General features: G+C 50.8%; 10 protein-coding genes across 10 annotated transcripts; 6 read left to right on the top strand and 4 right to left on the bottom strand.

The window, feature by feature from the left end:
• Nucleotides 1–385: 385 nt before the first annotated feature.
• Nucleotides 386–1,889, top strand: aspf22 (enolase acuN; the record flags this gene model as incomplete). The annotated part of the gene is made up of 4 exons (XM_043274100.1): nt 386–509; nt 567–623; nt 696–1,035; nt 1,094–1,889. 4 exons carry the CDS (start codon nt 386–388, stop codon nt 1,887–1,889), a joined length of 1,317 nt encoding a protein of 438 aa, XP_043130035.1.
• A 600-nt stretch (nt 1,890–2,489) lies between these two features.
• Aspvir_002500 (eukaryotic translation initiation factor 3 subunit J) lies at nt 2,490–3,474 on the top strand (the record flags this gene model as incomplete). Its single annotated transcript, XM_043274099.1, has 3 exons — nt 2,490–2,508; nt 2,619–2,698; nt 2,770–3,474. 3 exons carry the CDS (start codon nt 2,490–2,492, stop codon nt 3,472–3,474), a joined length of 804 nt encoding a protein of 267 aa, XP_043130034.1.
• Nucleotides 3,475–4,465: 991 nt separating this feature from the next.
• On the bottom strand, nt 4,466–5,870 carry Aspvir_002499 (14-3-3 adaptor artA-like protein; the record flags this gene model as incomplete). Its single annotated transcript, XM_043274098.1, has 8 exons — nt 4,466–4,822; nt 4,900–4,987; nt 5,052–5,326; nt 5,387–5,398; nt 5,460–5,479; nt 5,543–5,589; nt 5,661–5,668; nt 5,859–5,870. 8 exons carry the CDS (start codon nt 5,868–5,870, stop codon nt 4,466–4,468), a joined length of 819 nt encoding a protein of 272 aa, XP_043130033.1.
• A 1,778-nt stretch (nt 5,871–7,648) lies between these two features.
• Nucleotides 7,649–10,935, top strand: Aspvir_002498 (calcium-transporting ATPase; the record flags this gene model as incomplete). The annotated part of the gene is made up of 5 exons (XM_043274097.1): nt 7,649–7,766; nt 7,839–7,996; nt 8,075–10,390; nt 10,446–10,768; nt 10,830–10,935. 5 exons carry the CDS (start codon nt 7,649–7,651, stop codon nt 10,933–10,935), a joined length of 3,021 nt encoding a protein of 1,006 aa, XP_043130032.1.
• Nucleotides 10,936–12,013: 1,078 nt separating this feature from the next.
• Nucleotides 12,014–13,768, top strand: Aspvir_002497 (putative l-fucose permease; the record flags this gene model as incomplete). Its single annotated transcript, XM_043274096.1, has 6 exons — nt 12,014–12,148; nt 12,216–12,316; nt 12,394–12,611; nt 12,677–13,021; nt 13,078–13,308; nt 13,377–13,768. 6 exons carry the CDS (start codon nt 12,014–12,016, stop codon nt 13,766–13,768), a joined length of 1,422 nt encoding a protein of 473 aa, XP_043130031.1.
• A 688-nt stretch (nt 13,769–14,456) lies between these two features.
• Nucleotides 14,457–17,633, bottom strand: Aspvir_002496 (non-specific serine/threonine protein kinase; the record flags this gene model as incomplete). Its single annotated transcript, XM_043274095.1, has 5 exons — nt 14,457–16,828; nt 16,886–17,033; nt 17,095–17,212; nt 17,282–17,310; nt 17,580–17,633. The coding sequence occupies 5 exons, from the start codon at nt 17,631–17,633 to the stop codon at nt 14,457–14,459; spliced, it is 2,721 nt and encodes a 906-aa protein (XP_043130030.1).
• Nucleotides 17,634–19,224: 1,591 nt separating this feature from the next.
• cdc43 (protein geranylgeranyltransferase type I subunit CDC43) lies at nt 19,225–20,700 on the bottom strand (the record flags this gene model as incomplete). The annotated part of the gene is made up of 5 exons (XM_043274094.1): nt 19,225–19,367; nt 19,428–19,536; nt 19,585–19,949; nt 20,000–20,045; nt 20,110–20,700. The coding sequence occupies 5 exons, from the start codon at nt 20,698–20,700 to the stop codon at nt 19,225–19,227; spliced, it is 1,254 nt and encodes a 417-aa protein (XP_043130029.1).
• Nucleotides 20,701–21,018: 318 nt separating this feature from the next.
• Aspvir_002494 (uncharacterized protein) lies at nt 21,019–21,801 on the top strand (the record flags this gene model as incomplete). Its single annotated transcript, XM_043274093.1, has 3 exons — nt 21,019–21,156; nt 21,237–21,662; nt 21,736–21,801. The coding sequence occupies 3 exons, from the start codon at nt 21,019–21,021 to the stop codon at nt 21,799–21,801; spliced, it is 630 nt and encodes a 209-aa protein (XP_043130028.1).
• A 354-nt stretch (nt 21,802–22,155) lies between these two features.
• Nucleotides 22,156–22,888, bottom strand: Aspvir_002493 (CFEM domain-containing protein; the record flags this gene model as incomplete). Its single annotated transcript, XM_043274092.1, has 3 exons — nt 22,156–22,508; nt 22,579–22,708; nt 22,802–22,888. The coding sequence occupies 3 exons, from the start codon at nt 22,886–22,888 to the stop codon at nt 22,156–22,158; spliced, it is 570 nt and encodes a 189-aa protein (XP_043130027.1).
• A 1,924-nt stretch (nt 22,889–24,812) lies between these two features.
• Aspvir_002492 (putative MFS transporter) lies at nt 24,813–26,901 on the top strand (the record flags this gene model as incomplete). Its single annotated transcript, XM_043274091.1, has 7 exons — nt 24,813–24,858; nt 24,934–25,064; nt 25,119–25,508; nt 25,559–26,071; nt 26,128–26,536; nt 26,602–26,769; nt 26,831–26,901. The coding sequence occupies 7 exons, from the start codon at nt 24,813–24,815 to the stop codon at nt 26,899–26,901; spliced, it is 1,728 nt and encodes a 575-aa protein (XP_043130026.1).
• Between the last annotated feature and the right edge of the window lie 351 nt (nt 26,902–27,252).

Here is a 27,252-nt window from a genome sequence, read left to right as displayed (position 1 = left end):
ACCCCACCATTCCGCATCTGTGCTGTTGACCCCTCCAACTCTCTTCTTCATCACTAAGAGCAATTGGGCCTTCCACATCAAGTCTATTCATATTGGAATTTATTACTTGAGTCTTCTGCCCCCCTGTTAGGTTGTCCCATTGAGTCACCGTGAGTGTGGTTTGCAATTGATTGGATCAGCATCACTTGCCTCTCATACCGATTCTCCCATCCACTCACTCATTTTGGGTCATCGGTGAAGAGCAACCCCCCGCTGCTAGTCACACACCCAACACCCCGTAACTGGCTTTTCCTCTCTATATCAGATGTCCAGCCCTCTTTCACTTCCTGTGGTCCTTTTTTCCTCTCGATTTCCATTCAACTGACCTCTTCATCAGCTCGTCAGAATGCCTATCTCCAAGATCCACGCTCGTTCCGTGTACGACTCTCGTGGTAACCCCACCGTTGAGGTGGACGTCGTCACCGAGACTGGTCTGCACCGTGCTATTGTTCCTTCTGGAGCTTCCACTGGTTCGTTCCCTTGAAACTAATCATCATCAAAACCTTCGAGTGCTGACGAAGAGACAGGCCAGCACGAGGCTCACGAGCTCCGTGACGGTGATAAGACTCACTGGGGCGGCAAGGGTGAGTTTGGATCTACTTGATAATGATATTCATGCTCAAAGAATGTCTCGCTGATGCCAATGTGATTAACAGGTGTCCTCAAGGCCGTCAAGAATGTCAACGAGACCATTGGCCCTGCCCTCATCAAGGAGAACATCGATGTGAAGGACCAGTCCAAGGTTGACGAGTTCCTTAACAAGCTTGACGGAACTGCCAACAAGTCCAACCTCGGTGCTAATGCCATCCTCGGTGTCAGCTTGGCTGTTGCTAAGGCCGGTGCTGCTGAGAAGGGCGTCCCTCTCTACGCTCACATCTCCGACCTCGCCGGTACCAAGAAGCCCTATGTCCTTCCCGTTCCCTTCCAGAACGTCCTGAACGGCGGTTCCCACGCCGGTGGCCGCCTCGCTTTCCAGGAGTTCATGATCGTCCCTGAGTAAGTCTGCCCGAGGCGGAGTGGCTTCTTTTGACCGATTTCTGACTATGACCAATAGCTCCGCTCCCTCTTTCTCTGAGGCCCTCCGCCAGGGTGCTGAGGTCTACCAGAAGCTGAAGTCTCTGGCCAAGAAGAAGTACGGCCAGTCCGCTGGCAACGTCGGTGACGAGGGTGGTGTTGCTCCCGATATTCAGACCGCTGAGGAGGCCCTCGACCTGATCACCGAGGCCATCGAGCAGGCCGGCTACACCGGCAAGATCAAGATCGCCATGGACGTTGCGTCCAGCGAGTTCTACAAGGCCGATGTCAAGAAGTACGACCTTGACTTCAAGAACCCCGAGAGCGACTCCTCCAAGTGGCTCACTTACGAGCAGCTTGCCGACCTGTACAAGTCCCTTGCTGCCAAGTACCCCATTGTCAGCATTGAGGACCCCTTCGCTGAGGATGACTGGGAGGCCTGGAGCTACTTCTACAAGACCTCCGACTTCCAGATTGTCGGTGATGATCTGACTGTTACCAACCCTGAGCGTATCAAGAAGGCCATCGAGCTCAAGTCCTGCAACGCTCTCCTGCTCAAGGTCAACCAGATCGGTACCCTCACCGAGTCCATCCAGGCTGCCAAGGACTCCTACGCCGACAACTGGGGTGTCATGGTCTCCCACCGCTCCGGTGAGACCGAGGACGTCACTATTGCCGACATCGCCGTCGGTCTGCGCTCTGGCCAGATCAAGACCGGTGCTCCTGCCCGTTCCGAGCGTCTGGCTAAGCTGAACCAGATCCTCCGTATCGAGGAGGAGCTCGGTGAGAACGCCGTCTACGCTGGTTCCAAGTTCCGCACTGCCGTCAACCTGTAAATGCAGCCGCGAACCCTATAATCTACACAAAAGAAGGTTCTCAACCCAATCGAACACGCTTCAAAAATGACGATTGGACTCAGACCCCTTGCGGGCTTCGAAAATTGACAGCATTGCCGGGCTGAACAAGAGATGCCAGCGCGTCCCGATGCTGTTCCATAAAGAGTAATGATGATGATATGATCAGCCAAATACACTATATAGTGGCTTAATGAAAAATACATCCAACTTAATACGTCCGCAGTAAAACATTCGTCCACGTAAAAACGTAGGGCAAGCGTTGCAATGGGCTCCAGTAATCTCCAAGGTCGCAAAGATTACCAAGGTACCAGGGCACTCAGAACAATGTATCGGGCATCAATGGTAGAGCATCACGTGACCATTCACATGCCCCACTACAAGATTCCATTGTGAAGTTGTTGCGGCGGCAGCGAGATTCTGTCCGTGTCCATTCAGAAAAACCATCGTCGGTCTTCGCCACGACACTCTACCTCGTTCGAACACGGTAGGTCCTGCTGAATCACCTCCTCGGCATCGACTCTGCAAGTCTCGGACGTTGTCCCATCGGTCAATAAATTTTTTTGACGATTTTTGCCCACCATGGCGCCTTCAAAGTGGGGTAAGTGAGATCTTGAAATCTGCAAGCCTGTATATCGCGATCCCGGGTTCTGGCAGATAGGGAGTCTCTGTCTTGATAGCTTGAGGAAGATGCTGATTCTCTATTATTAGACGATGAGGAAGATAGCAGCTCGCCCCCTCCTCCTCCTGTAGTGGCCAGACGCAAGTTCGACGATGAGGAGGAAGAAGATGTGAGCTTACTCCGTGATCTACACACTTTGCTTTCTGGTTCAAGATATACTAACGCTCTGTGACTGCAAAGGTCCTCGACTCGTGGGACGCCGCCGAAGACTCGGAAGTAGAGCGGGAAAAGGCCGCAAAGGCTGCTGCGGCGGCAGCCAAGGCCGAAGCCGAGGCGGCCGCGAACAAGAAGAGCAAGGCACAGCGGATAGAAGAGCACAAGCAGGAGCGACGGAAACTCGCCGAGGCGAACCAGAGCGAGGACGACAGCGACGAGGACGAGGCGGAGAGGCGGGCCCGCCTGCGCCGCACGGAGCAGGAGGGTGACCTCAAGCACGCGCAGGACCTGTTCGACGACATCGATCTGAACCGCAACCGGGGGGCGCCCAAGGCGATTGTCATCAGTGACTCGGCCGATCCCACGCAGGCCGTCGACCTCTCCGCCATGCCGCTGTTCAAGCCCACGACCAAGGACCAGTTCACCCGGCTGACCACCGTACTGACCCCGCTGCTGACGGCGCACTCGAAGAAGCCTCACTACGCCCTGTGGGCGCAGGAGTTCACCAAGCAGCTTGTCAAGGAGCTCAACAGCGGTGATGTCAAGAAGATTGCCAGTGCCCTTACCACTATCAGCAACGAGAAGATGAGGGAGGAGCGTGCCGCCGACAAAGGCAACAAGAAGACCAAGGCGGCCAAGACCAAGGTCTCTCTCGTTGCTAGCAGAGACAACAAGATTGATGCCACACCTTATGATGATGGTGGAATGGACGATGACGACTTCATGTGATTGAGGATAAGAAAATCTAGGGTTACACTTGTTTGGAAAGGGAGGACGCCCTTCTTCCTTGTTCCCTTCTATCCTCCGAATGACGCTTCTCTTTTGTCCATACTGTTAATTGAAGCAGTGATTTCTTACCTCCCATTCTCATTTTTTGAGATTTGTATATGCTTACCTATATACCTTGTATCCTGCGCCTCCTGTTTGGGTAATAAACTCTATTTGATTCAACCATAGACTACATTGCATGCTTCTAGACGCTTATTTCTATAAAAGCTACTCCGAGTTTCCCTTGCAAAGCGATTAGAGTCAGCCTTATGATATCAAGCCAACTGTCAGTTTAGATACTTGTAGTCCTTGGGTGAGTCATCACATGAGGTCCACCGACAGGCGGATGTAAAAAGGGGCAGGATAAAGGAGGCACTCCAGTCCTGGGCAAGGAAAGGTTCAGAATTGGACTTCCCAGCCCCTTGCGTGGGAACTCCCAGATGTGAAGCTTGGATAGGCACGCAGGCACAATTTCGCTAGGAAGGGCCCTAGGGCGATCATGTATGGAGATTGATGAAGTATCCGACACCCCCTATATTCTCTTTTGCTGTCTCAACCTGCCGGTCTTCCCTTTCTCAATATCTGATGTGAAGGAGCGAACTACTTCCATTGGCAGGTACTAATTGGGGGAATAAAATCTGAGGACGGGGGAGAAAGGGAAGTGGAAACTAGTAAAAGGGGTAAAATGGGAAATAAAAGACAATTGTATCTTGCTGGGGTTGGGAATAGAGACAAATAAAGAGAGATAAATTCCACTCGGCCCCTTTTCCTCCCTCTCCAGATATCATCAAACTCCGCCGGTCCGACCCACACGATCCCGAACAAGTGGAAGATATGTGCCGGCCCAAACCAGTCACGCGGCTAAGAAAAGGACTTGCAGGCACCAATAGACACGCCGAGTGACACAACACGGCTTTTGATACAACAAAGGAAAACCCCGAGAGCCACCGGTTTAAGACTCGGCAGGAGCAGGCTTAGCCTCCTCAGCCTTTTCCTCAGGAGCGGGGGTGGGTTCCTCCTCGGCCTTGTCCTCCTTGGCTGGGGCACCCTCGGCCTCGTTGCCGTCAGAAGAGGTCCACAGAGTGAGGTTATCACGCAGCAGCTGCATGATCAGGGTGCTGTCACGGTAGCTCTCCTCAGAGAGAGAGTCGAGCTCAGCAATGGCATCGTCGAAAGCCTGCTTGGCAAGGTGGCAGGCACGGTCGGGCGAGTTCAGAATCTCGTAGTAGAAAACGGAGAAGTTCAGAGCGAGACCAAGACGGATGGGGTGGGTAGGGGTGAGGTCGGTCTGGGCAACATCGGTGGCGTTCTAAAGGAGGTCAGCCGGTAAGCGAGCGCTCAAGAATATATTGCATCAACTCCGCTCGCGGATCTCATATCTCATACCTTGTAAGCCTCATGGGCGGCAGTAGCAGCAACCTTGCGCTTGTTGCCAGAAGCAAATTCAGCGAGGTAACGGTGGTAGTCGCCCTTCCTATAGACAAAACGGTGGTTAGCGATCGTACTTTAGATGCAAGAGTCAAGGATCGCTTGCTTACATCTTGTAGTAGAAGACCTTGGACTCGCCAGTTTCGGCCTTGGGGATGAGAGACTCGTCCAGAACGTCGAGGACATCCTGGCAGACCTTCTCCAACTCGGTCTCAATCTTCTGGCGGTAGTCACGGATAATGGTAACGTGCTGCTCGGAGCCCTTGGATTCCTCCTTCTGCTCGATGGAGGAGATGATACGCCAGGAGGCACGGCGGGTACCGACCACGTTCTTGTAGGCAACGGAGAGGAGGTTACGCTCATCAACGGAAAGTTCGCCTCCAATCTTATCCAAGGAGTTAGTGATTTAGAAACAGTGCAACATTAGAGCCTCATTTCTACGTACCTTGGCGACTTCCTGTCCGGCGGTTAGCTGAATCAGTCCATCCATTCCTTACAAGTCAGACAAACAAACGAACCTTCATATAGGTAACCATCTCTGTGAGGAGTGAGCATTAGGCTTATTTCATGAGTGTGAATATGACGGGGAAAGACAACTAACCATCGTAGCGCTCGGCCTGCTCGCAGAGCCTTGCGAGGAAAGTCTTGCTGTAGGGAGGGGAAAGACGTCAGCGATCCTGCCAACTGTTTGAAGATTGATAGTCGCCGGAGATTCTTACTTCTCACGCTATACATCAGAAATAGACTGTCAGTAAAACCTTAATCAAAAAGAGGCGAAAGATAAAAAACGAATGGGAATTAGATGGAGTGGTGGGGGTGGTGTGTGTGTATACACGCCATGGACATCATGACAGCGGTGACAGGGTGGACAACAACAGAGAGGAGGGGTTAGGCTGGAACAACATAACATAACATACCTCAGAAGTCATGATGAAAGGTTATGGGATAAGAGAGAGGGAAGAAGAAAAGGAGATGTTGGCAAATGTGGAAGAAAGAGAGAAAGGAAACTAGGTAGATAACGAAGATTGCTTAGGGAAAATGGGGATAGGAGATGGAAGAAGCAAGTAGAGTAGGTAAGTAATCACGACCTGAAGATGTGATCTTCCCAGCAACTGGAAGTAGTTAAGTGATTGGGATGGATCGGTGAGTTGACGGGCCAGCCAGCTTTAGCGAGAGTGAGGCGGTGTGTTTGCCTAGTTTGTTGCTTTGTGCCAGCCTCAGGCATCAATCTGCCTGCCATTCACCTTTGGTCTGCCTGACAGAGAATGGACTGTCATGGTGGTTGTCCTACATCTGTTACACTCTGAATGAGTGCTTATCAGCACTTCGTATGAGTCCTTGTCTGTGAATGGAATAAGCAATTATGACCATACTGCATACAATAGCTATCCCAACAGTTCCATGTCCCGACGGTGTCAGCGACTTTAGCTTTTGTCAATCGGCAATCCATGTGCTATACAGTACGCGCAAGAATCAATATACAAGCGTTGTAGACTTCAGCGAAGGCAAAGAAGTGAAGGCAAAATCCCTGCATCTGGGGAGCTGTCACTAGCTAAACTAATGGTAAGTTCTCCGTCAGCCATCTCAGGAAGGATAGTATCTGGCTGCTGTGTCTACCGGCGGAAAGTCTTCGGTGACTTGAGCATAGCAGTCCTAGAGCGAAGTCGTCAATAAGACATCATCCTGCTATCCAAATCATGATAGGCGCTTCTCCATTTCGTCCATGGTGTAGAACGTATCAGATTCATACGTGCGAAAGAGACAACGGACCGGGGTTTCTTAGCATGGGTCCCCTCAAGGCATCATCATTTCTCAGTGGAGCTTGGTCACTATGCTAGACAGCATGGGTGTCGGTGACCTTACAAGTGGTTACAGAAGAGATTTCCACCTTGAATAATGGGCAAATATCTAACAAGAGCAGAATCTCCCAACTGTGCTCATCACCACTTCTTTGTGTACTTGAGCCATAGTTACCTAGACTTGATTATAGGCAGATAAGACTGAGAACTCTCCTTATCAGGGCTGAAATGCAACTTCCATTCAGATCATCAAAGGAAATCACCACCTTGGATCAACAGAAATTTTGAGAGATCTTCGACATAAAATACTAAAATACATGGCACCTTAATCAATAGAAATGTTTTAATACAGTTCAGCCCTGTGGCCCTCCGGCTTTTCCTTCAGCGTGGATTACCGTCCAGCAATCCAGCAGTGACCAGTGATTGTGAGCAAAACAGTCACCGCCAAAAAAAAGAGAACACGTTTAACAGCCAAACTGCATCATTCTGCCCTCAGCGTCTGGGGCAAAGACCAGGTACGCCTCTCCAGGATAGACTTCGAATTTCCTTCTTTTTGGCCCAGAATGTCAGAATAGTCATTTTTCATTCGATAGACCCGTTGGACGATCTTCTCTCTTGTATCATTCTCTGTGTTGTTGGGTCCTTCTTTTGGATATTTATTGATCGATTTTCCCCCTTCCTTCTAGACCCTTCCCGATTTCTATCTAGAGTACTGCTATCCGAGTACTACTTACCTAACCTGGTCTACTACTACTGGTAACCTTTTGTCCATCCGGCCACTTGGCATTCATGTTGCTGACTCGGTAGACCACGTTCTCTCTTTATATTTCTTTCCGTTCATTCTTTCTATTTCTCCCTTTCCTCTCCCTCTCTCTTGGCTTGGTCAGTTGTCCGAGGCGTGATTGACAATGGAGCGGTCTTTTCTCCATTCTCCAGCAGATGTGCTGAAGCACTTTGGAGTCTCAGAGCGCACTGGTCTGTCTCAGGATCAGGTCTTGAAATCTAGGCAGAAGTATGGTCCAAATGGTCAGTACACCCCCACCTCTACACTCAGCTCATAGCGTGATCCAAGCTGACCGGTGTCGATGAACAATGAAGCTCTTGCGGAAGATCCACCGACCCCTCTCTGGGAACTTGTGCTAGAACAATTCAAGGACCAACTGGTCCTCATCCTCTTGGGTTCTGCTGCCGTGTCCTTTGTACTGGCTCTTTTCGAGGAAGGTGACGACTGGACGGCCTTTGTTGACCCTGTTGTGGTACGTTCTGCGAAACCCTGTTGTACAAAGGTGATGCTTTTTGAAGAAATTGAACTGATTGTAAACCGGCCAACTTAGATTTTGACCATTCTGATCCTCAATGCTGTGGTTGGTGTCACGCAGGAGAGCAGCGCCGAAAAGGCAATTGCTGCTCTTCAAGAATATTCTGCAAACGAAGCGACAGTGATTCGTGATGGCAAGACCCAGCGCATTAAGGCGGAAGATCTGGTTCCCGGAGATATCATCCACATCGGAGTTGGTGACCGCGTTCCGGCCGACTGCAGGCTGCTAGCTATTCAAAGCAACAGTTTCCGCGTTGACCAAGCGGTCCTGACGGGTGAAAGTGAGAGTGTCTCCAAGGATACTCGCACCATCAAGGATGAACAGGCCGTCAAGCAAGACCAGACAAATATCCTATTCTCGGGCACATCGGTTGTCAACGGCCATGCTACTGCCATTGTTGTGTTGACTGGTGCATCAACTGCTATTGGTGGCATCCACGAAAGTATCACGTCCCAGATCTCAGAGCCGACGCCGCTTAAGCAGAAACTCAACGATTTTGGCGACATGCTGGCCAAGGTGATCACTGTCATCTGTGTTCTCGTCTGGTTGATTAATGTTGAGCACTTCAACGACCCGGCTCATGGTGGCTGGGCTAAGGGTGCCATTTACTATCTCAAGATTGCGGTCTCTCTGGGCGTGGCCGCCATTCCAGAAGGATTGGCGGTGGTCATCACCACCTGTCTCGCTCTGGGTACGCGCAAGATGGCGACTAGGAATGCCGTCGTTCGGTCTCTGCCGTCTGTCGAAACTTTGGGTAGCTGCAGTGTGATCTGCTCCGACAAAACCGGAACCTTGACTACTAACCAGATGAGCGTGGAAAAGCTTGTCTACCTTAATGCGTCCGGTGACGACCTGGAGGAGATAGACGTCGAGGGCACAACTTTTGCTCCGGAGGGCAACCTCTCCCGTAATGGGAAGGTATTGCAGAACCTTGCTGTAACCTCGTCTACCGTTCGCCAGATGGCTGAAGTCATGGCACTTTGCAACGGCGCTGCTCTTGCCCATGACCCCAAGAGTGGCACTTTCTCCTGCATCGGTGAACCTACTGAAGGAGCATTGAGGGTATTAGTTGAAAAGATCGGCACTGATGACATGGCTACCAACGAAAAGGTGTTCAGACTGCCGGCTTCTGAGAGACTTCACGTTTCGAGTGCCCACTATGAATCACGCCTACCACTGCTGGCTACATATGAATTCTCCCGCGACCGCAAGAGTATGTCTGTCCTGGTTACAAAGGACAAGGCTCAGAGGCTTCTGGTCAAGGGCGCCCCTGAATCGATCCTCGAACGCTGCTCGTATGTCCTTTTGGGATCTGATGGGCCCCGTGTCCCTCTCGCGAAAGCGCACAGTGATCTGCTTGCTAGGGAAGTTGTCGAGTACGGAAACCGTGGTTTGCGTGTCATTGCTCTGGCTAGTGTCGACGATATCGCGGATAACCCCCTCTTGCACAATGCCCAAACTACCGAGGAGTACGCTCAGCTGGAAAGGAACATGACTCTGATTGGCCTTGTTGGAATGCTGGACCCTCCACGCACCGAGGTCGCTGACTCTGTGAAGAAATGCCGTGCCGCTGGTATTCGTGTGATCGTCATCACCGGTGACAACCGCAACACTGCTGAATCTATTTGCCGGCAAATCGGTATCTTTGGTGAGGATGAGGACCTTACGGGCAAGAGCTTCACGGGCAGGGAATTTGACAGCCTCTCGGAAAGTGAAAAGCTTGAGGCCGTCAAGAAGGCGTCTCTGTTCTCGCGTACCGAGCCAAGCCACAAGTCCAAGCTGGTTGATCTTCTTCAATCCCTGGGCCATGTCGTTGCAATGACCGGTGATGGTGTCAACGATGCTCCTGCCCTGAAGAAGGCCGATATTGGTGTCGCCATGGGTACGGGAACTGATGTTGCTAAGCTAGCTGCTGATATGGTTCTGGCTGACGACAACTTTGCGACAATTACCGTGGCTGTTGAAGAGGGCAGATCGATCTACAGCAACACCCAGCAATTCATTCGCTATCTAATCTCGTCAAACATTGGCGAGGTCGTATCTATCTTCTTGACCGCAGCTCTGGGCATGCCCGAAGCATTGATCCCCGTCCAGCTTCTCTGGGTGAACCTGGTCACTGACGGGTTGCCTGCTACCGCCTTGTCGTTCAACCCTCCTGACCATGATGTGATGAGACGCGCGCCCAGAAAGCGCGATGAGCCTCTTGTAGGTGGTTGGCTACTTTTCAGATACCTGGTCATTGGCACATACGTTGGTGCTGCTACTGTTTTTGGTTACGTGTGGTGGTTTGTTTATAATCCAGAGGGACCCCAGATCTCCTTCTGGCAGCTGGTAAGCCAATCGTCTCGGTGGGATCTTTTCATGCGTGTCTAACTCATATTTGTAGTCCCACTTCCACAAATGCTCCGCTCAATTCCCCGAGATCGGTTGCGAAATGTTCTCCAACGACATGTCGCGGTCCGCATCCACTGTGTCGCTCTCAATCCTTGTGGTTATTGAGATGCTGAACGCCATGAACGCGCTCTCGTCCAGCGAATCTCTCCTCGCCTTCCCTCTTTGGAACAATATGATGCTGGTCTACGCCATCATTCTGTCGATGTCCCTCCATTTCGCCATTCTGTATATCCCGTTCCTGCAGACATTGTTCTCTATTTTGCCGTTGAACTGGACTGAATGGCAGGCGGTTCTGGCGATCAGCGCTCCTGTTGTGTAAGTCTTGCCCTTATCCGTCCTCATTCCAATGTCCAGCTGTTGCTAACTGTTTACGAAGGGCCATTGACGAGCTACTTAAATATGCTGAGCGCCTCTTGTATACTCTCCCTGCAAGTGCAGGGGAGAAGCAGAACGGGGTGGCATTTAAGCCCAAGAAGGCGTAGCCGGTGGCCGATGAAGTGATGACCAACGGGCCCATTGATGACTAGATATAGACTATGGCCTTTTGCGAATTAGTCCTGTCATTCCTTTTTTCTTCTTTAGTGAGGCATCTGAAAGTATATATCTATAAATCTAGATGATCCTAACGTATAGAAATGACGAAACGACTTGACCCTGATGTGTGGTGATGAGTAGATACACTTTGATACTTTTGTGGTTGTTGCCTCTGGATGCCTCAAGGTATTGAGGAATCAACGTCACGTTTGGGGAGGCAAAGAAAGTGGATTTACTGTGTATCGGCAAGCTCAGCCACCAACGTGCGTACGAAACGTGCAAGCTGAAATTAACTGGTTGTTAACCTTAAGACAATTTCAACCACTACAAATGCGACGAACCCCCACGGAGTCAATGCCAAGGAAACCTCGGTCTTTGCGAGGAATGTCACCCCGACCTTGAACACCTGGGGCATTTTGGGCCGCCCTGTCCAATGATCACCGACCCTTCTGGAAGTCGAGTCTCAGGATTGGAGTCACTCGCACGTTACCTGCGTGGCTTAGTGGTGGATTTCTCCGACGATCCTTCCCCAGAGTGCGGAGAAACCGAAGTCTGGGCCCCCTGGGGGATGAGGAAGTGAGGGTGTACTCCGAACGGATGCACAATCGGTACCGTGTTCACCACGAGGGCAAAATGCTGTGGTTCCCGCTTGGCGAAGTGGGATTTCCGCCGTTTTTTCGGCGAATTGCTTCCTGCCGGTCAGGTCGTGATAGGCCTACCCGTTCGAGGTCTCGTACCGGAAAATGAGCAGGATGGGACGGAGTGCCGTTGACGAGCCGTGTGGGCTGTGGCTGCCGGCCACTGTGACCTTGATAAGGGGCTACTTTCGAGAGAGCAATCATCTTCGCTTTGGGGTAGCACGGCTGATGGCGTGCGGTAGTAGTACATAAAGGGCCTGGTTCGTCGAACCACCCTGGTCACTGTTTCTCTTTTCCCCTCCCCTCATCCCCTCTTTCTTCTTGCGTCTCTTTATGAGGGATTCCTTTACAAGATACCATCAGACCATTAACCTCCGCAATTGCTCAAATGGGGGTCGCACAGTTACTCAAATCCCGCTCTGCGCTCCGGGTGAACAATAAGAGTACCACCTCTGCAGCTACGCTCACCTTGCGTCAGAGTCTGTGGCCCCTCGCCCTAGTCACGATTCTCTTCTTTTTATGGGTGAGTCAATGCCTGGGATTGACTGATCGTACCTGACGAATATATGTTGATCATGTCCCATGTGTAGGGTTTTGCCTATGGACTGCTAGATACTCTTAACAAGCATTTCCAAAATACACTTGGCATCAACCGGACTCGTTCCTCGGGTCTTCAGGCAGCATATTTTGGGTATGAGTTGCCGGCTACATGTCCATATATATGTATATATATATTTTGAACCCATGGTGGAACTGACTAGCTGCAAGGGCATATCCACTCGCGTCGCTGGGTTACGCCAACTGGATTCTACGTCACTACGGATACAAGGCCGTCTTTATCTTCGGACTGACCCTGTATGGCATTGGAGCGCTCTGCATGTGGCCGGCCGGCCTCCATCGGTCATTTGGAGGTTTCTGCGCGGCTACATTCGTCATCGGCTCGGGGCTGGGTTCTTTAGAGACCGCTGCCAATCCGTACCTCGCTGGTCAGTAGAGATGATGAACATACGTCAATAGAACAAAGGCAGTTGTATTAACCTGCGCTCGATAGTCTGTGGACCACCGAAGTATGCTGAATTGCGAATCAACCTTGCCCAGGCTTTCAACGGCGTCGGCACCTGTGTCGCTCCGGTCTTGGCCTCATACGTCTTCTTCACTAACACCCAGGACGACGTATCAGCATTGAAGAGCGTGCAATGGGTCTATCTTGCAATCGGCATCTTCGTCTTCCTTCTTGCTGGGGTCTTCTACCTATCCAACATCCCCGAAGTCACCGATGAGGACATGGCCTTCCAAGTCGCCGAAACCCACATTGACGAGCAGGAAAAGCCACTTTGGAAGCAATACAAGCTGTTCCATGCGGCCTTTGCTCAGTTTACATATACCGGTGCCCAAGGTGCGTCAATCTTTATCTTCTATATGGCATACCGCCCCGTCTAACAGACACGACAGTCGGCGTCGCAAGCTACTTCATCAACTACGCCGTCGAAACCTGGCCCGGCACCTCGAGCGCCACGGGCTCCAAGTACCTCGCCGGCGCGCAGGGCGCCTTCACCGTCGGCCGTTTCTCCGGCGCGTTCCTTATGAAATACATGCGCGCGCGCTGGGTCTTTCTGGTATATCTTTCGGGAGTGGTGGTGTTCCTCGCTGCATCCATTACCCAAGGGCATCAGATTGGCATTTGTATGCGCTCCCCTCCCCCTTTACCTGTGCTCGCAAACACGTACTGACTGATGATTGATTCCCAACAGCCATGCTTTTCGTCACCATGTTCTTCGAATCCGTTTGCTTCCCCACCATCGTCGCACTGGGCATCCGCGGTCTGGGCCGGCACTATAAGCGCGGGTCTGGCTTCATCGTTGGCGGTGTCTGCGGTGGTGCCGTCGTGCCGCCCCTCCTGGGCCATGTGGCCGACATGCACAACAGCACGGGCTTCGCCATGGTTGTCCCCACGATATTCATGGTCGCTGCGTGGACGTATGCTGTCGCCGTCAACTTTGTGCCTGCGTACCGCGATACGGTGGACAAGGTCGGCGACAGCCAGATCGGATTGATTGAGGGTGATGGAGCTGGCGTGATGAAGGATGTGGAGGCTCGGGAGATGGAGAAGTCTGCAGAGGCATCCGTCCACACTGGGCATTGATGATGGCAAATTGACAGTAAATCTGTATTTCCGACGAGTATAATGATGCGTTATGATCTATACCTCGTGCGAATCGTCCCAATCGACATTAACGGCCGGTGCATGTCTATTGCGTAACAAGTTTTGACGAAATCTACTCTATCTATATGAACATATGTATATGACGAGGTCAAACAAACAGAAGCAAAAAGCTCGAATGAACTGTCGGCATCTAGACAACAGCGGGATGAATGCGCTTTGCGCTAAATATCATACTCCGTGCTCAATCGGGCAGCCCGAGCGGGCAGGAGAAAAACGAAAATGAGTCACATCGAGGGTATCTCCACAGCGTGAATAAGGTGGGGGAAATGAAAGGCAGCAGAAGAAGAGATCAGCAGGGTACAGAGGGAAGAGTTTGTATCAGGAGAGAGACCGGATGAAGTGAAGTGAAGGAAAGGTTCGATCGGAGGGAAAAAGGAAAGAAACGAAAATGAATGAGTTCGTGGCAGACGATGAAAAGGCGTATAGCGTTCGTATCTCCACCAAATCCAAAGCAATACAGGTATTCAAGAAAGCCGATGCCACATTGCTGCAAAAGGGGTATAAGGGCTAGTGCAAAAACAAATAAATGATTCTATGAGAGGTCGTTGGTCACCTGACATGGAAATTGTTCGTCTGTCCAATTCGATGTGTCGGCACAAGACGAATGCTAGGGAGCCACAGCGTTTGTGGAGGTGACAACAACGGTCTTGCTCTCCTCGTCGCGCAGAGCTGGCGCATCCGCTGTGCCTGCTCTTGATGCTTTCAGGGAGGAAGAGCGAGGGGGCCGAAGTGGGCTCGTGTCGATGTCCGGCGCAGGGGCGAGCGATGGTTTTTGATACTCGGCCGCTGAATCACTTGAACAGTCAAAAGGCTTACTCTCTTCCTCCGGCCTGATAATAGCGTCCACTGGCGAGGCTGGATCCTCATCTGGACCGTCAAAAGTCTCTACTTCCTCGATATCTTCCTCTGGCATATCCTCCTCTTCTTCGATAATTTGACTTTTCCGCGTTGCAGCCCGAGCCTTGCTTGCACCATGGGCCGGATCCATCGCAGCATTGTCGTGTGGGAATTCCGGTGCGGGCATGACACCAGAGGCCATGAGATTTGCTGTGTGTAACATAGGACCTCTGAACGCAGTTCTTTTGCGCCTGGCAAACACAAGGCTGCTTGATGGCGAGTAGAGTAACGGCGCGGGCGCTGCTTCGTTGAAAACTGATTGCATCCTTCCGTTCGCATCGTGCGCATCACGGAATCCATTGTTTGCATTCCGTACAAGGCGAATGTTACTGGGAAAGCGTGCAGAGGCGCTGGGTGTCGTAGGAAGAACTTTGATCGAGGAGTGCGGGGATCTCGAAGGCCGAGCCGTCGGGGTGGATGCGGATCCAATGCTGTTTGAGGAGACGGAAGACGCCTTGGAGTGAGTGTGAGTATGATGAATGCTTCGTATGGAGGAGACAGAGGACGAGGTGGATTTGCGACCTCGTAGCCCCGTGGAGGATCGTCTGTACGAGCCCCTTGGCGTGATCGGAGACGGAGATAGGGAATTACGATGGCTCGGATAGCCAGTACTCAGCGGCCGGGGTTGTCGCGGATATGAATGACGATTGTTGGAGTATGAGGCGCTGCTTGGCGCAAGGCTACTGGCGTTAGATGCGCGCTTGATTTGCGTGGGAGTCGCCAGATCGCCTGCAGGAGGGATATTTGGTGAGGTTGGCGCTGGTTTCTTCCCAGCTTCTTGCCCTTTCCCGGGGCTCAGTCTGTCGGAGAAGAACTTGCGATGTCCTCCTCCAGCTGATTTAGGATGAGGAGACTTTGCCCTCTTCGCAGATTCCATAAACCAATGTTTCAGCGATGCGAGCTGACTGATGATCGGGTATTGACGGCGTCCAGTTCGACGCCTGAGGATACCATTGTGCTGTGCCAACTCCGGCTGCGACGCACTAGCATGCAGTGTGCTCGGCCGTCGCGTATTATCTTTTGGAGGAGGTACCGGCCGACGTCTTGTTGAGCTAGCAGATCGGATCGAGTCCTTGTCAATAGGTGGAGGGGGCGGCGCCGGAGCCGGGATGGTCACATCCAAAGGCTGCATGGGAACCGGCTCAGGGAGCATTGGCAAATCCGGGACGGCGAGCTGAGAGGGAAGACTGCGCCTGTCCCTTCTTCCTCGTTCCTGAAGCAATGTGCCCGGAGACGCATGTCCTTCCTCATCCACTTCAAGGAGTGCAGCAGAGATCTTCTCCAAACGGCTACTAGCGGCACTGAGTCGCCGCAAGTTCTTCGCTTCGGCCTCTCGTTCCCGTCGCTTGCGCTCCCTCCGGACCTCTTTCCGCTGCTCTTTCTCAATTAGGAGAGCCCACCAGCCGGCGAGCGGGTCGCATCGTTGAGCAAGGACGCTTTCCATGACCTCGTCGACATTGACTCCAGCACTTTTCATCCGCTGGAGGGTAGTCCTTTCCAAGGGTGTCGAGAAAGGCGCTGGACGAGCGATCTTAAGAATTGCCTGCTGCTCCGGAGCATGCTCTGCGAGGAATGGATGAGCCAGTATATCGGCTAAGCTCGGTCGGATCAGAGGTCGCTTGGACAAAAGTAAGTTGATGAGGGCCTTGGCATCGTCGGGGAATGTATCGTTGAAGACTGGCTCTTCGGTGAGAATCCTCGTCTTGGTAACTTGATCGTCGTCTTCGTCGAACGGCAGCTCCCCGGCGAGAAGCGCATAGAGGATGATGCCTAAACTCCATACGTCCACCTTCTCTCCGGCGTACTTCTCTCCCTTCAGCATCTCGGGCGCGCTATAACATATCGTACCGCAGAAAGTCTGTAGGTAGCTTGCCTTGCCGTCATACTCTCGCGTAAACCCGAAATCGCAGAGCTTGACGTTCTCGTGCTTGTCGAGGAGGATGTTCTCCAACTTGAGATCGCGATGAACGCATGACCTGCTATGCACATATGCGACTGCACCCACTAGCTGTGTGAATATCTTCTTGACTTTGTCGACTGGGAGGGGGCCATGGCGGAGAAGGTAGTTGTAGAGTTCATCACCTGCGCATCGTTCTTGTCAGCGGTAGCCGACTGCATCACGTTACAACCGTTCCCTACCTGGACAGTATTCGAGTACAAGCCAGACCAATTTTTCTGTCACTATAACCTCATAAAGACGGGCGATATGTGGGTGGAGGAATTGGCGATGGTGATGAATCTCGCGCGGCAGGTTCGTATCCTCCCTTGGGGAGGACTTGAGCACAACCTATGGACGAACCCAATTAGAACAGCTCTGCCTCTAATGTCGGCCGTGGGGTGGATGATACCTTGGAACCATTGGTGAGCTTGTGGGAAGCAAGATAAACCTTGCCAAAGGAGCCTTTCCCAATCAGCCTTCCAAGGGTGTAGTTACCAACGGTTCGAAGGTCCTTAGACGAGAACTCCCTGGAAACGCAGGGTTGATTAGTATCGTAGGGCTTTGGCAGAGCTTGGGGTATAAAAGTGGCAGCTTACTCCAATAACTCATGGTATGATTTGGCGAGCTATTGCGGCGTGACGCAATCGCCAAAAGTCAGCAACCTTCATTTCAACAGCACCATAGGGCGAAAATAAGCAGCATATCAAACGTCCAGGGATTTATGAGAGGGAGACATCAGGGCGCACGGGAGACCGCGTAATGACAGTTTGGCAATAGCTACAGCCAGTTGACATGGTTTGGCCCAATAGAGTTTGAATGTGGGGTGTCGTAGAAGATGCGAGCCTTAGGTTGACCGTTTTATGATGTATCCAAATATCAATGCCTTAGACGAACCTTTTCCTTTTGTTTCTGGGATTGAACCTCCGCTCTTGACCTGGCCGACGGCATGTGTTATGAGTTCGTCTCCGCCTAATTTGCAGATTCCCGCGGAGGTGATGATGTATGCGCACGATGACCGCTTGAGACTGACATCCAACCTGAGGCGGGACAGGGGAGGAGTATCGCGATCAGGGGGACGAATGGAGCCAAAAGACGAAGAAGCGTAATAGAACAAGGAGTTCAACGCAATAGACGGCGGCGCGCAAGATGGCTGGCAGAGCGCGGATCGCATAGACGGACGGACCGGGCAAATAGAATCGAAATTGTTTAGTAATTAAGGAATCGGCTATAACTCGTTTAAGTCTCCGCAACGGAGGAGAGACGACTCGCAGAGGGATGTAGGAAGGACGCAGAAAATTCCCTTGTCAGGAAGCGGAAATTTCGGGGCCAAACAGGACGACGTGGAGGTGGAGGGTGGAGGATGGACGGAACGGCAGCTGTTTGTGGAAAAGGATCGGAAGGAGGTCGGAATGACTTGAAGATGAGAAGCTCAGATATTATTATTAGTAAACAGGCCGGAATATAATATCAAGATGGAAAGAGAAAGAGATGCTGTATAAAGACAAGAGGGGATAAATTGGACAAGAAAGGAGAAGAAGCTAGCAATACATACCTATACCTATATCTATTGGATCTGCCGGAGAATAATATGATGAAACAAGAAGTTGGTTTGTTTCGAGGGTCAACGGACAACCTGATTGTGCATCGGCTTGGACAAGATGTCAATAATTATGACTATGACTATTATTATTATTCTTCTTCTTCTTATCCTTCTGATTATCTAGCCAACAAAGGGGCCATCTGGAGGTAGTATGACGATGATGATGAACCAGGGGAGCCGTTATTATTAAACAGGTTAGATAGTTGTTTTCAAGGAATCTCCTCTCTACTCATGGACATAATTGCCTACCGCATATGGGCTGTACGCACAATTTCACACAAGCCAATTGTCGGACAATCCATTATTACGAACCACTGACAGCCAGTAAATGACAAACAGACCATGATGCTCATTTGCAGGTGGGAACGTGCGCCGTTTCGACTTTCGAGTCTTTCGACATCGACATCATCATCAACAACCCAGTATCAAACCACCCGAGGAGGTTGAGGGCCTCATACACGAGGATCCCTTACCGGACAGCTCAGATCTTCACTTTACGTCCACATATATGGTATAGCATGTTATTCCCTTGACTATACTGATATCATCACTGAGTAAGTGGCTCTCAGTGCTACTCGCGTGGTCGATAAACGAGCCCCTGAATGGTAGATAGATAAATTACGATGACGACGGCTCCCGGTCCCAACGGTGGGTGACATGGGCCACTCCCCGTCTTCTAGAACCCTTCCTAGCCCCTAGACACGGGAAGTGCTCGCTCGCTTGTGTTTTGAATTATCGAAGATTGGATTTTATTATGATTTGAGTAATCTAAACCCTTCCCGTTCAAAGACCAACTTGGAGCCACGTTTTGTGCTGAAGCGTCATGAAATGAAAAATCAACGACTGGGGTATAAACTGGCAAGACTTCTAGCCCAGGCTACTACCTTCGATAATACCAACAAAGTGCTATTTGAATATCCATCCACCATAATTAGAGCATCAATTCGTCTCTTGCCACCAGGGAAGACTTTCCATGTGTTGAGCTGCCCGGTGACTGGCGCATAACGCAGGATCTACGCTGCTCAGGCCCTCTTCTCCTTGAAATGCAAGAGATACCAGCCCAGCAAACGAGTGGAGAAGGTCTTGCATTGACCGTTAGAACAAGTCCTTTCTGCTATGTCGTAGGGGCTCTGAGATCTCACCTGGAGGCTCACCAATGCCTTTGCCAAAGCCGCCGATAATGTGCTGTGTCTTCTCGAGCAGATATTGCCGGTTGCGCTGCTGGTCGATAAGAGGTAGTCGGTCCATCATCTAGTCCTGTTAGTAGCGTTCAGCATCGCTAGATCGGTAAACACTTACTACGAGCGTACCCGTGTTCCAAAGCGAGTAACATGTATCCGCATATTTGTTGCATCGCCCATTGAAACCTGCCCAGTGCAGAGATTCCTCTGTCGGCGGGGGTAGATTAGGAAGCAAGCCAATCCTCTCATGAAGACTGAGGTTGCCTGTATCACGTCGTAAACCATCTCTCTGCTCAGGTGGACCATCGTCTTCCTCGTCCGACTCCTCCTCTTCACCTAAATCAGACGTCTGTCTGGAGACGAGCCATTTGAGCAAACGTTCGAATTCCGCACTCCCGGGAGAAAGAAGCGCCATGTGTCCCTGGTCTTTGGAAAGACGGCAAAGAAAGGTCAGAGCGCCAATGGCACAATAGGTCAGACCAGCTGTCTTCAGTCAAAATCAGTCCCTTATGGCCAGAGTCCATTGCACATACAGTGGGATTCACAAAAGGGCGCTTCCGACATTCCCCCGTCATATGTCTATCAGATCCAAGTATCAGCATTCGCAGCGCAGCCACAACCCAACACCAGAGAGTCTTCGAACCTGGCAAGCCTGTATGAATTCCACGAGCCTGCCCACATCAATATCGCTCACACCAGCAAGGCCTCTCCCGCTCCTCCCTCGCAGAATATATCGCGTCCCAGCTGCGCAGCAGCAGAACCGCAAGTCGCGACCACCCTTGACCTCTCCCCTGGGGCCAAGCACTTCTCCGAAACTGCCATCCTCACGTTGAAGTTTGGGCAACCATTGAAGACACTCAATCCGCTTCACCCTTGACAGGTCATCGCGCAGGATGAGCAGCAATACCAGCGCAAAGAATGTAGCTGGGACATTCGCCGGATCCCAACCTTCATTCTCCGGAGTGCGCTTGTCAATCCCAAAATCTGTCCCTGTGAACCCGCGGAAACCCCCCGATGGAACCTGGCAGTGATAGAGCCAGTCTATGTACCCTTTTCGTTCCTCGGCGGTAATTTTGCTGTCCAGCGCGCCTAGAATGTCCAGACTGGAGATTGTGAAGAAAGCGAGGAGCATGCGATTGGAGTCATTGGAGGTGTATTGGTGGGGGAGGAATGTCTTGAGACAGCGGAGGTAGTATTTGATGTGACGTTCTTTGTTAAAGACAGCCTCCGTCATGTTGCCGCGCTTGACAGATCTCGCATCTGCTTGTCACATCAAATGAAGGTAAAGCTAAGAACAAGCGAAGGAGTGAGTTCCTTGAGTCCGTGACTTGAATTACACCTTCTTGTTATCATTATTATTTTGAGGGCGGGCTCCGGACTTAACAGCGGTAACCCCACAAGATGGATCCAGACATCGGACGTGAAAATAGTGGCGGCAGCTACAAAGTCAAGAACATGAACGATAAGTATCGATAGCTCCCAGGGCTATACGCAGCTACTGCTGTGACTTGTATATAGTATATTATTTTTATCTCCTCTGTCTTCATCTAACATGGCTCTTCTCTCCTCCAAGACGCTCATTCAGGCACACGCCCTGTTCCTGTTTGTTCTGGCCGTGTACCTGACCAGATCTCCAAGCACAGTCACCGAATCAGACGTTGTCTTCATGATAGGAGAAGTTCTACAGATCGTACGTCGGAGATTCTCTTATATCATTCAGCCCCAAATCCCGCCTCAATCAAACTGACAGAATTCAACGACACGAAACAGGATGCAGCCCCGTCCTTTTCCCGTCCTCAATCCCCCTTCGCGCTATGCGGCATCCTCCTCATCGCCGACGCCCTCGTCGATCTGATCATCGTCGCAAAAATCCCGCGGGTCAACGAGCTCGTCGCCATGGCCCAAGCGGCCAGGAGCCAATCTGCCACACCCATGTCCAGCGCGATGCAAAACCCCTTCGCGGCGCGCCTCGCCGCACTCTATTCGGAGATCTGGACTTTGCTTTCGGCAGCCCGGTTCTGTCTATTCTTTGCTGTCTCGTTCTTCATCTACCAGAGCAAACCTGATGCTTGGGGCGTGGGTACCGCGCGCAGGGCAGGAGGGTATGGGTCGGCAGAGGCGACATCGGGCTTGGACCAGCTGAAGAATAGGGTTGTATTTACGTATGGGTTTATGGAGATGATGTTCTGGCTCTGGGTAAGTCTTGTCGTTGTGCTGGCCACGACTGGCGGTATCTGCAAACCTTCTGACTTGTGTTGATCCGTGGTAGATTTTCATCACTCTCCGCGAAGAGAGGCAGGAAATAGCTGCTCGTTTCGTGGAACGAGAAGAATAGGCGGTGGTATTCCGTTGTTTTGTTGATGCACATTGGGTCCAGGCGTTGCACATAATCTACAGAGCATCATACACTGGAGAATGACGACGAATTCTTCGACAGCACAGCAATTCTGGTATATTACAGCTAAAACTCCTGTTCGCGGACTATTAAGTAGCATATGCGTTCAAAGCAGAAACCGATCCCCTCAAGATCTTCATTATCGTCATAAGGCAACAAGGTTTGCGGAAATTGGATCACAATTATGAGCACTTCTTGCCATATGCACTTCGTTTTTCCATAAACAGTTCAGCTTGTGTTTGTATTTCATCAAGAATGGCAAACAGTCCAGCCATGACGCGAATCCCATGGCCCCTAAGCGAGCAAGCCGAAAGCCGCAGCCGCCGCACCGGCAGCCGCAATGAGACCAATGTCCTTGTGCTGAGAAACGGCAGCCCCGGCACTGGTGTGGGCGGCCGAAGTAGTAGACGAGGTCGCGGAGCCAGTGGTAGAAGTGGTAGAACTGGTTGCAGTTGCAGCGGTCTGGGAGGTGTTGGTGGAAGAACCAGAAGTGCTTGTGGAGGATTCAGAGGATGTGCCAGTGGCAGATTGAGTTGCGTTTGCGCAGCTGGGAGACTGAGGTATGTTGGTCACACCGGCGGTTTTGCATATCTGGTTCGCAAATTGGACGGCGGCTGTGGGAAAGCATGGGTGAGCGTCTTCTTCTTCTGTAGTATAACGTAGAGGAGGAGAATCAAGGGTTATGTGGTTCCGAGAACAGCAAGAACGAGAACTTACCCTGCTGCTGGTCTTGAGGGCATGATTTGAGAATGCAGCACGAAATACCCGAAAGGAAGGACGAGTCGGTGCAGATGCACTTCACGTCAAGACCGCAGCTGGCGGGGATGGAACCCGTCGCGCATGATTTCTATCTCATGTCATTAGTAATGTGTATCAATCTCTCTGCACAGAAGAACAACTCAGTAGAATTTTGGACACATAAATGAGAGGCAACACTTACAGCACAATCAGGCAGACCGTCAAGGCCCTGGGCAGCTGCCATGCTCAGGCAAGCCGCAAGAGCAAGGGAGACAGAGTAAAGCTTCATTATGAGGACTTGGCTGGGATGCTCAATTGATTGAAATCGTGGTAAGAACTTAGGCTCAAGACGGGCTTAGAGTAAGATCTGTTGGGAGAATTCTGATGAAGGTGTAGAAGAGTTGGCGAGGGGACAAGGTCAGAAAGAGTGGAAACAAGATGGAGTAGGTGGTAACTGGCGCCACGATGATCTTCCCCAGCAGGCCGATGAACTCTCTGATGGTTAGTCTGTTTTCTACGGAGTAAGTCTAGTTTCTTCCAGTTTTCCATTGCTTTCCCCACTCCAGGTGCGATTGATTAAGCCTTCATACCTTTGGTCGAATTGAACTACTAATTACTGCTCGAGACACCTCGTTATTCGTACCTATTGGAGTTATCCTTATGGTTGTTCATCTGCAATAATTAAGTTACTGCCCAAGTGGATATGTAGCTTTTCGCATTCCTTTTTGTTGTTTTCTGTTGTTCAAAGGTATCTTCTAAACTCTATCATTTATGGCTCTGGAACACGGTTTCTACAGTACCTTACTTGTATGACACATGGGCCTGCTCTTTGTGGGAAATTTTTTTGGCAGATTAATAGCTAAGACCAGCCTGTCACCGTTCATCATGAGAAACACACTGAGAATGCATGTAAAAGACTGTCACTGAGTAGAAAGTCCCTGAGTCTTCCCTTAAATGTTATGACCCCATCCTCCTGCTCTGGAACCCTGGCTCGCCATGGTTAAGGTTTGGTTATGCACTACCTTTACCTTCCGTCCAAGTGTCCAGCGAATGGTCAAAAAGTATTTAGTCCCTTCAGCTCGGTCCCCACCAGTCGCCTTTTTTTGCTCAAAAATCTGGCACATCCCCGAATTTTATTTAGCCATCAGCCTATCAGGGAGCCGTGAAATCGCTAGCCTGGACTGCTGGACAGCTGGACAGCTGGAGGCACCAAGCCCGAGGTTTCTCCCTCTCCCGGACTTCCCAGCCGCTCCACCCAACATTGTCCCAGGCTCAGACCCTGTTCCCTCTGTCCTTGACCACCTGACTGGGAAACATATACTCCGTAGACTACCAGATTCCTAGACCAACTTGACAGAGGATTATTCTTGTCAAGGCTCAAGTGAAATGTCTTTAGGCTCATTGCTTTGCTTTAATAGCCCACACCACCTTTTCTGATGGTCATCGCTGAACTCATAGCTGCAAGGAGCATCTGTTGCGGCCCATGTTTTGGCTTCACTCAAAATGTAAAACATGTATTGGTATCTCGGAGTATCCTAGCGTACCTTACATTGCCCAATGATAAGTAGGTATTTTTGGCATTCTGCAAAGGAATGCTGTGCTACCTTATTGATCCACGATATCTGGGAATAGTAGAGTGTCGTGGCTTAGAGACCTAGGCTCTGGGTATCAAATATCAATATCATAATAAATCATAAGGTACAGCAAAGACAAGCAGGCAATACCTAGTTCTATGGTGATCCCCATGGCTGGGCAAAGCAAGTCTCTAACAGCTCACAGTGGTATCAGGTGATCCTGCGCAAGCTCTGTAAACAGTCGCGCCCATAAATCCAGTCCCTCATGCCCCTGCTGATCGACACTGCAGAGGATTCCCTGGCGTTTTGTCTTTTGAAGAATCAATATCTCATAAATGCAGCCACCTCCTGTGACGTAGACGCGTCACCCTCACAATAATTCTAAGATAGACAGCTTAATCTAGGCTCTTACTCTCGCCTCGGCAGAAATTTCGTATTCATTAACCAAACTCCTTACTCTATAATTTCAGTCATTATAATGTGTATCACAACCACTGTTGGCCGCTGATTCATGCCTCTAGCCAGGCACAAGCCCATGTTTTACCTCCGTAATTTTATCTACCTATTTGTTCGCCCCCGCCACAAGTCAGTGAGCATTGCTTTGTTTGGCATACCTTCAGCCCCTCACTCCCAATCAACATGGGTCTAGGTGTGCTCGAGGACAAGGTACTCGACCATGTCCCTGGTAAGTACTCTGGTCTACATTTTTACAGAAAGACTTGTACAATCGGAACCACTGTTTTTGATACATTCTGGCTAGGCACATCCTATATCCTCGAGGATCGAACGAGTGATCATACCGCTCTCGATTCGCGCCTCAAGTACGATCGCTCAGGCGACGTTCCTATACTTCTGGTACCACAGCCAAGCGACGACCCGAACGATCCTCTGGTAGGTAAAAGACAGGTACAATTGGCAAAGCTCGATACTGAGAACCGCCGCTAGAATTGGCCGTTATGGAGGCGCGATATAATCCTATTCGCGCTTTGCTTCGTTTCAGTCCTTTGTGCAACAACTAGCTCGCTCATGGCTGCCAACACTGTGACCATTGCTCTTCACTATGGGAAGAGTTTCACGTCCGTTGCTCTCCTCACTGGCTACCACCTCTGTGGTGTGGGTGTCGCTGGTGTGCTAATAGTACCGACTGCACGAGTATGGGGCAAGCGACATCTTTTCATCCTTGGAAATATTCTGATGGTCGTGAGCTGCGCATGGGCTGGGGGAAGCGGCCAGAATTATCAGAGCCTTCTCTGGGCCCGGATCTTCCAAGGAGTCGCACTGGCTCCATTCGAAGCTTTGACAAATGCCTGTGTTGGTGATCTATTCTTTGTTCATGTAGGTTCCAACTGCGCTACCTCACGGATTTCGACTGACCATTACGCCAGGAACGGGGCAAGCGGATGGCCTTATCGAATGTTGCCGTCTTCGGCGCCGCCTTCCTCACACCGGTTTTGGCTGGCAAGATCACACATTCGCTTAGTTGGCAATGGACGTTTTACCTAGTGGCGATATTTACCGCTGCTTGTCTGCCCATGACAATCTTCCTAATACCCGAGACGGCTTTCAGACGCGCCGACCACTTTAACACAGACTTTGAGCATCTCGACGACCGTCGTGATGAAAGCCAGTCACATACGCAACTGCAGCCCACCGGATATGCGACTTCTGAAGTGAGCCAAATCTCTGGAGAGCAGAAGCAATCCGTACCTGGGACCAACGAGAAGCCGCAAGGAGAGTCCTCTCGAGGAGAAGATGGCGCCTGTCAGGAACCTACGATTCCTCGCAAGGCCACGTACTGGGAAACTCTGAAGCTTTTCAATGGACGCAAGACAGACGAGAACTTTTTCAAACTGCTTTTAAGACCATTTCCTCTATTCTTCCATCCTGGCATCCTCTGGGTAAGTCCTCTCTTCTCCCACAGTTCATATGGGAGGGCTATTTCTGACTGCTACAGGCTTGCTTGATACAAGGTGTTATCATTGGTTGGACTGTCTTCATCGGTGTCGTCCTGGCTGCCATCTTCCTGGGCCCTCCTCTATGGTTCAACGAGGTGCAGACAGGATATCTCTACACAGGCGCCTTCATCGGCTCTATCTTAGGCCTGATACTGTCTGGCCTACTGTCAGATTCGTTGAACAAGGTCATGATAAAACTCAACAAAGGCAAATACGAACCCGAGTTCCGTATTTTGCTAGTTATCTTCCAACTGATCTTCAGCGGCGCTGGTCTCTACGGGTTTGGGATTGTGGCAGAGGACGTGAACCGATATGGGTGGCTTGTGCCGGACGTCTTCTTTGCCTTTGTCATCATCGGAATGGTCATGGGTGCCGTCGCGAGCGCCTTGTACATTGTCGATGCACACCGTGAGTTGAAACCTTCTTCCTACGATAAAGCCTGCGGAAAGTGTTGCTGATGACGTTTGATACAGGTCAAATCGCCGTTGAAGCGTTCACGTGCTTATTGATCTTCAAGAACATATTCAGTTTCGTTCTGACATTTTTCGCATATGACTGGCTCATAGCACACGGGATCAGACCGGCATTCCTAGCTATCTCCAGTATCCAGATGGGTGTCTGTCTCTTGAGCATTCCCATGTGTGAGTGTTCCTTCCGAGCTACTCGAAGCTTTTGCATCTGCAGCTAACTAAGCCACTCAAGATATTTTCGGGAAACGAAATCGGTCATTCTTCACGCGTTACAACATTTTGAAGAAGCTGCATCTCTGGTAATCCTTGGCGGATCATTTACGATAGAACGAGAGTAATGCCTGCGCGATGTCATTTTATTAAACCCTACTGAGTCGCCATGTGCCCGCACTACACTAATTTTAATCTGTCAATCTGAAGCCCTTGTTTCGAGTATTATTAGCACCTCCGGTTAATGTGTAAAATAAGCACTCGAACGAAAAGCGGCGTGCATCCGAATCTATTCCTCAATCGAGCGGTTTCGCTTGTGAAACCAACGTAGAACAGACGGTTAAGTCTGGAAACTGCCAAGAATGAAAGATAGTGGAGACAATCCATCTGCAGGGACGGTTAGCTTAGATATAGAATAATAGAACACTAGTGAGATCTTCGTCA

This window comes from Aspergillus viridinutans (genome assembly GCF_018404265.1).
Source record: "Aspergillus viridinutans IFM 47045 DNA, scaffold_12, whole genome shotgun sequence".
Classification (NCBI taxonomy): domain Eukaryota; kingdom Fungi; phylum Ascomycota; class Eurotiomycetes; order Eurotiales; family Aspergillaceae; genus Aspergillus; species Aspergillus viridinutans.
Note: the sequence above shows the minus strand (reverse complement) of the source record. Positions and strands in the feature narration are given on the sequence as shown.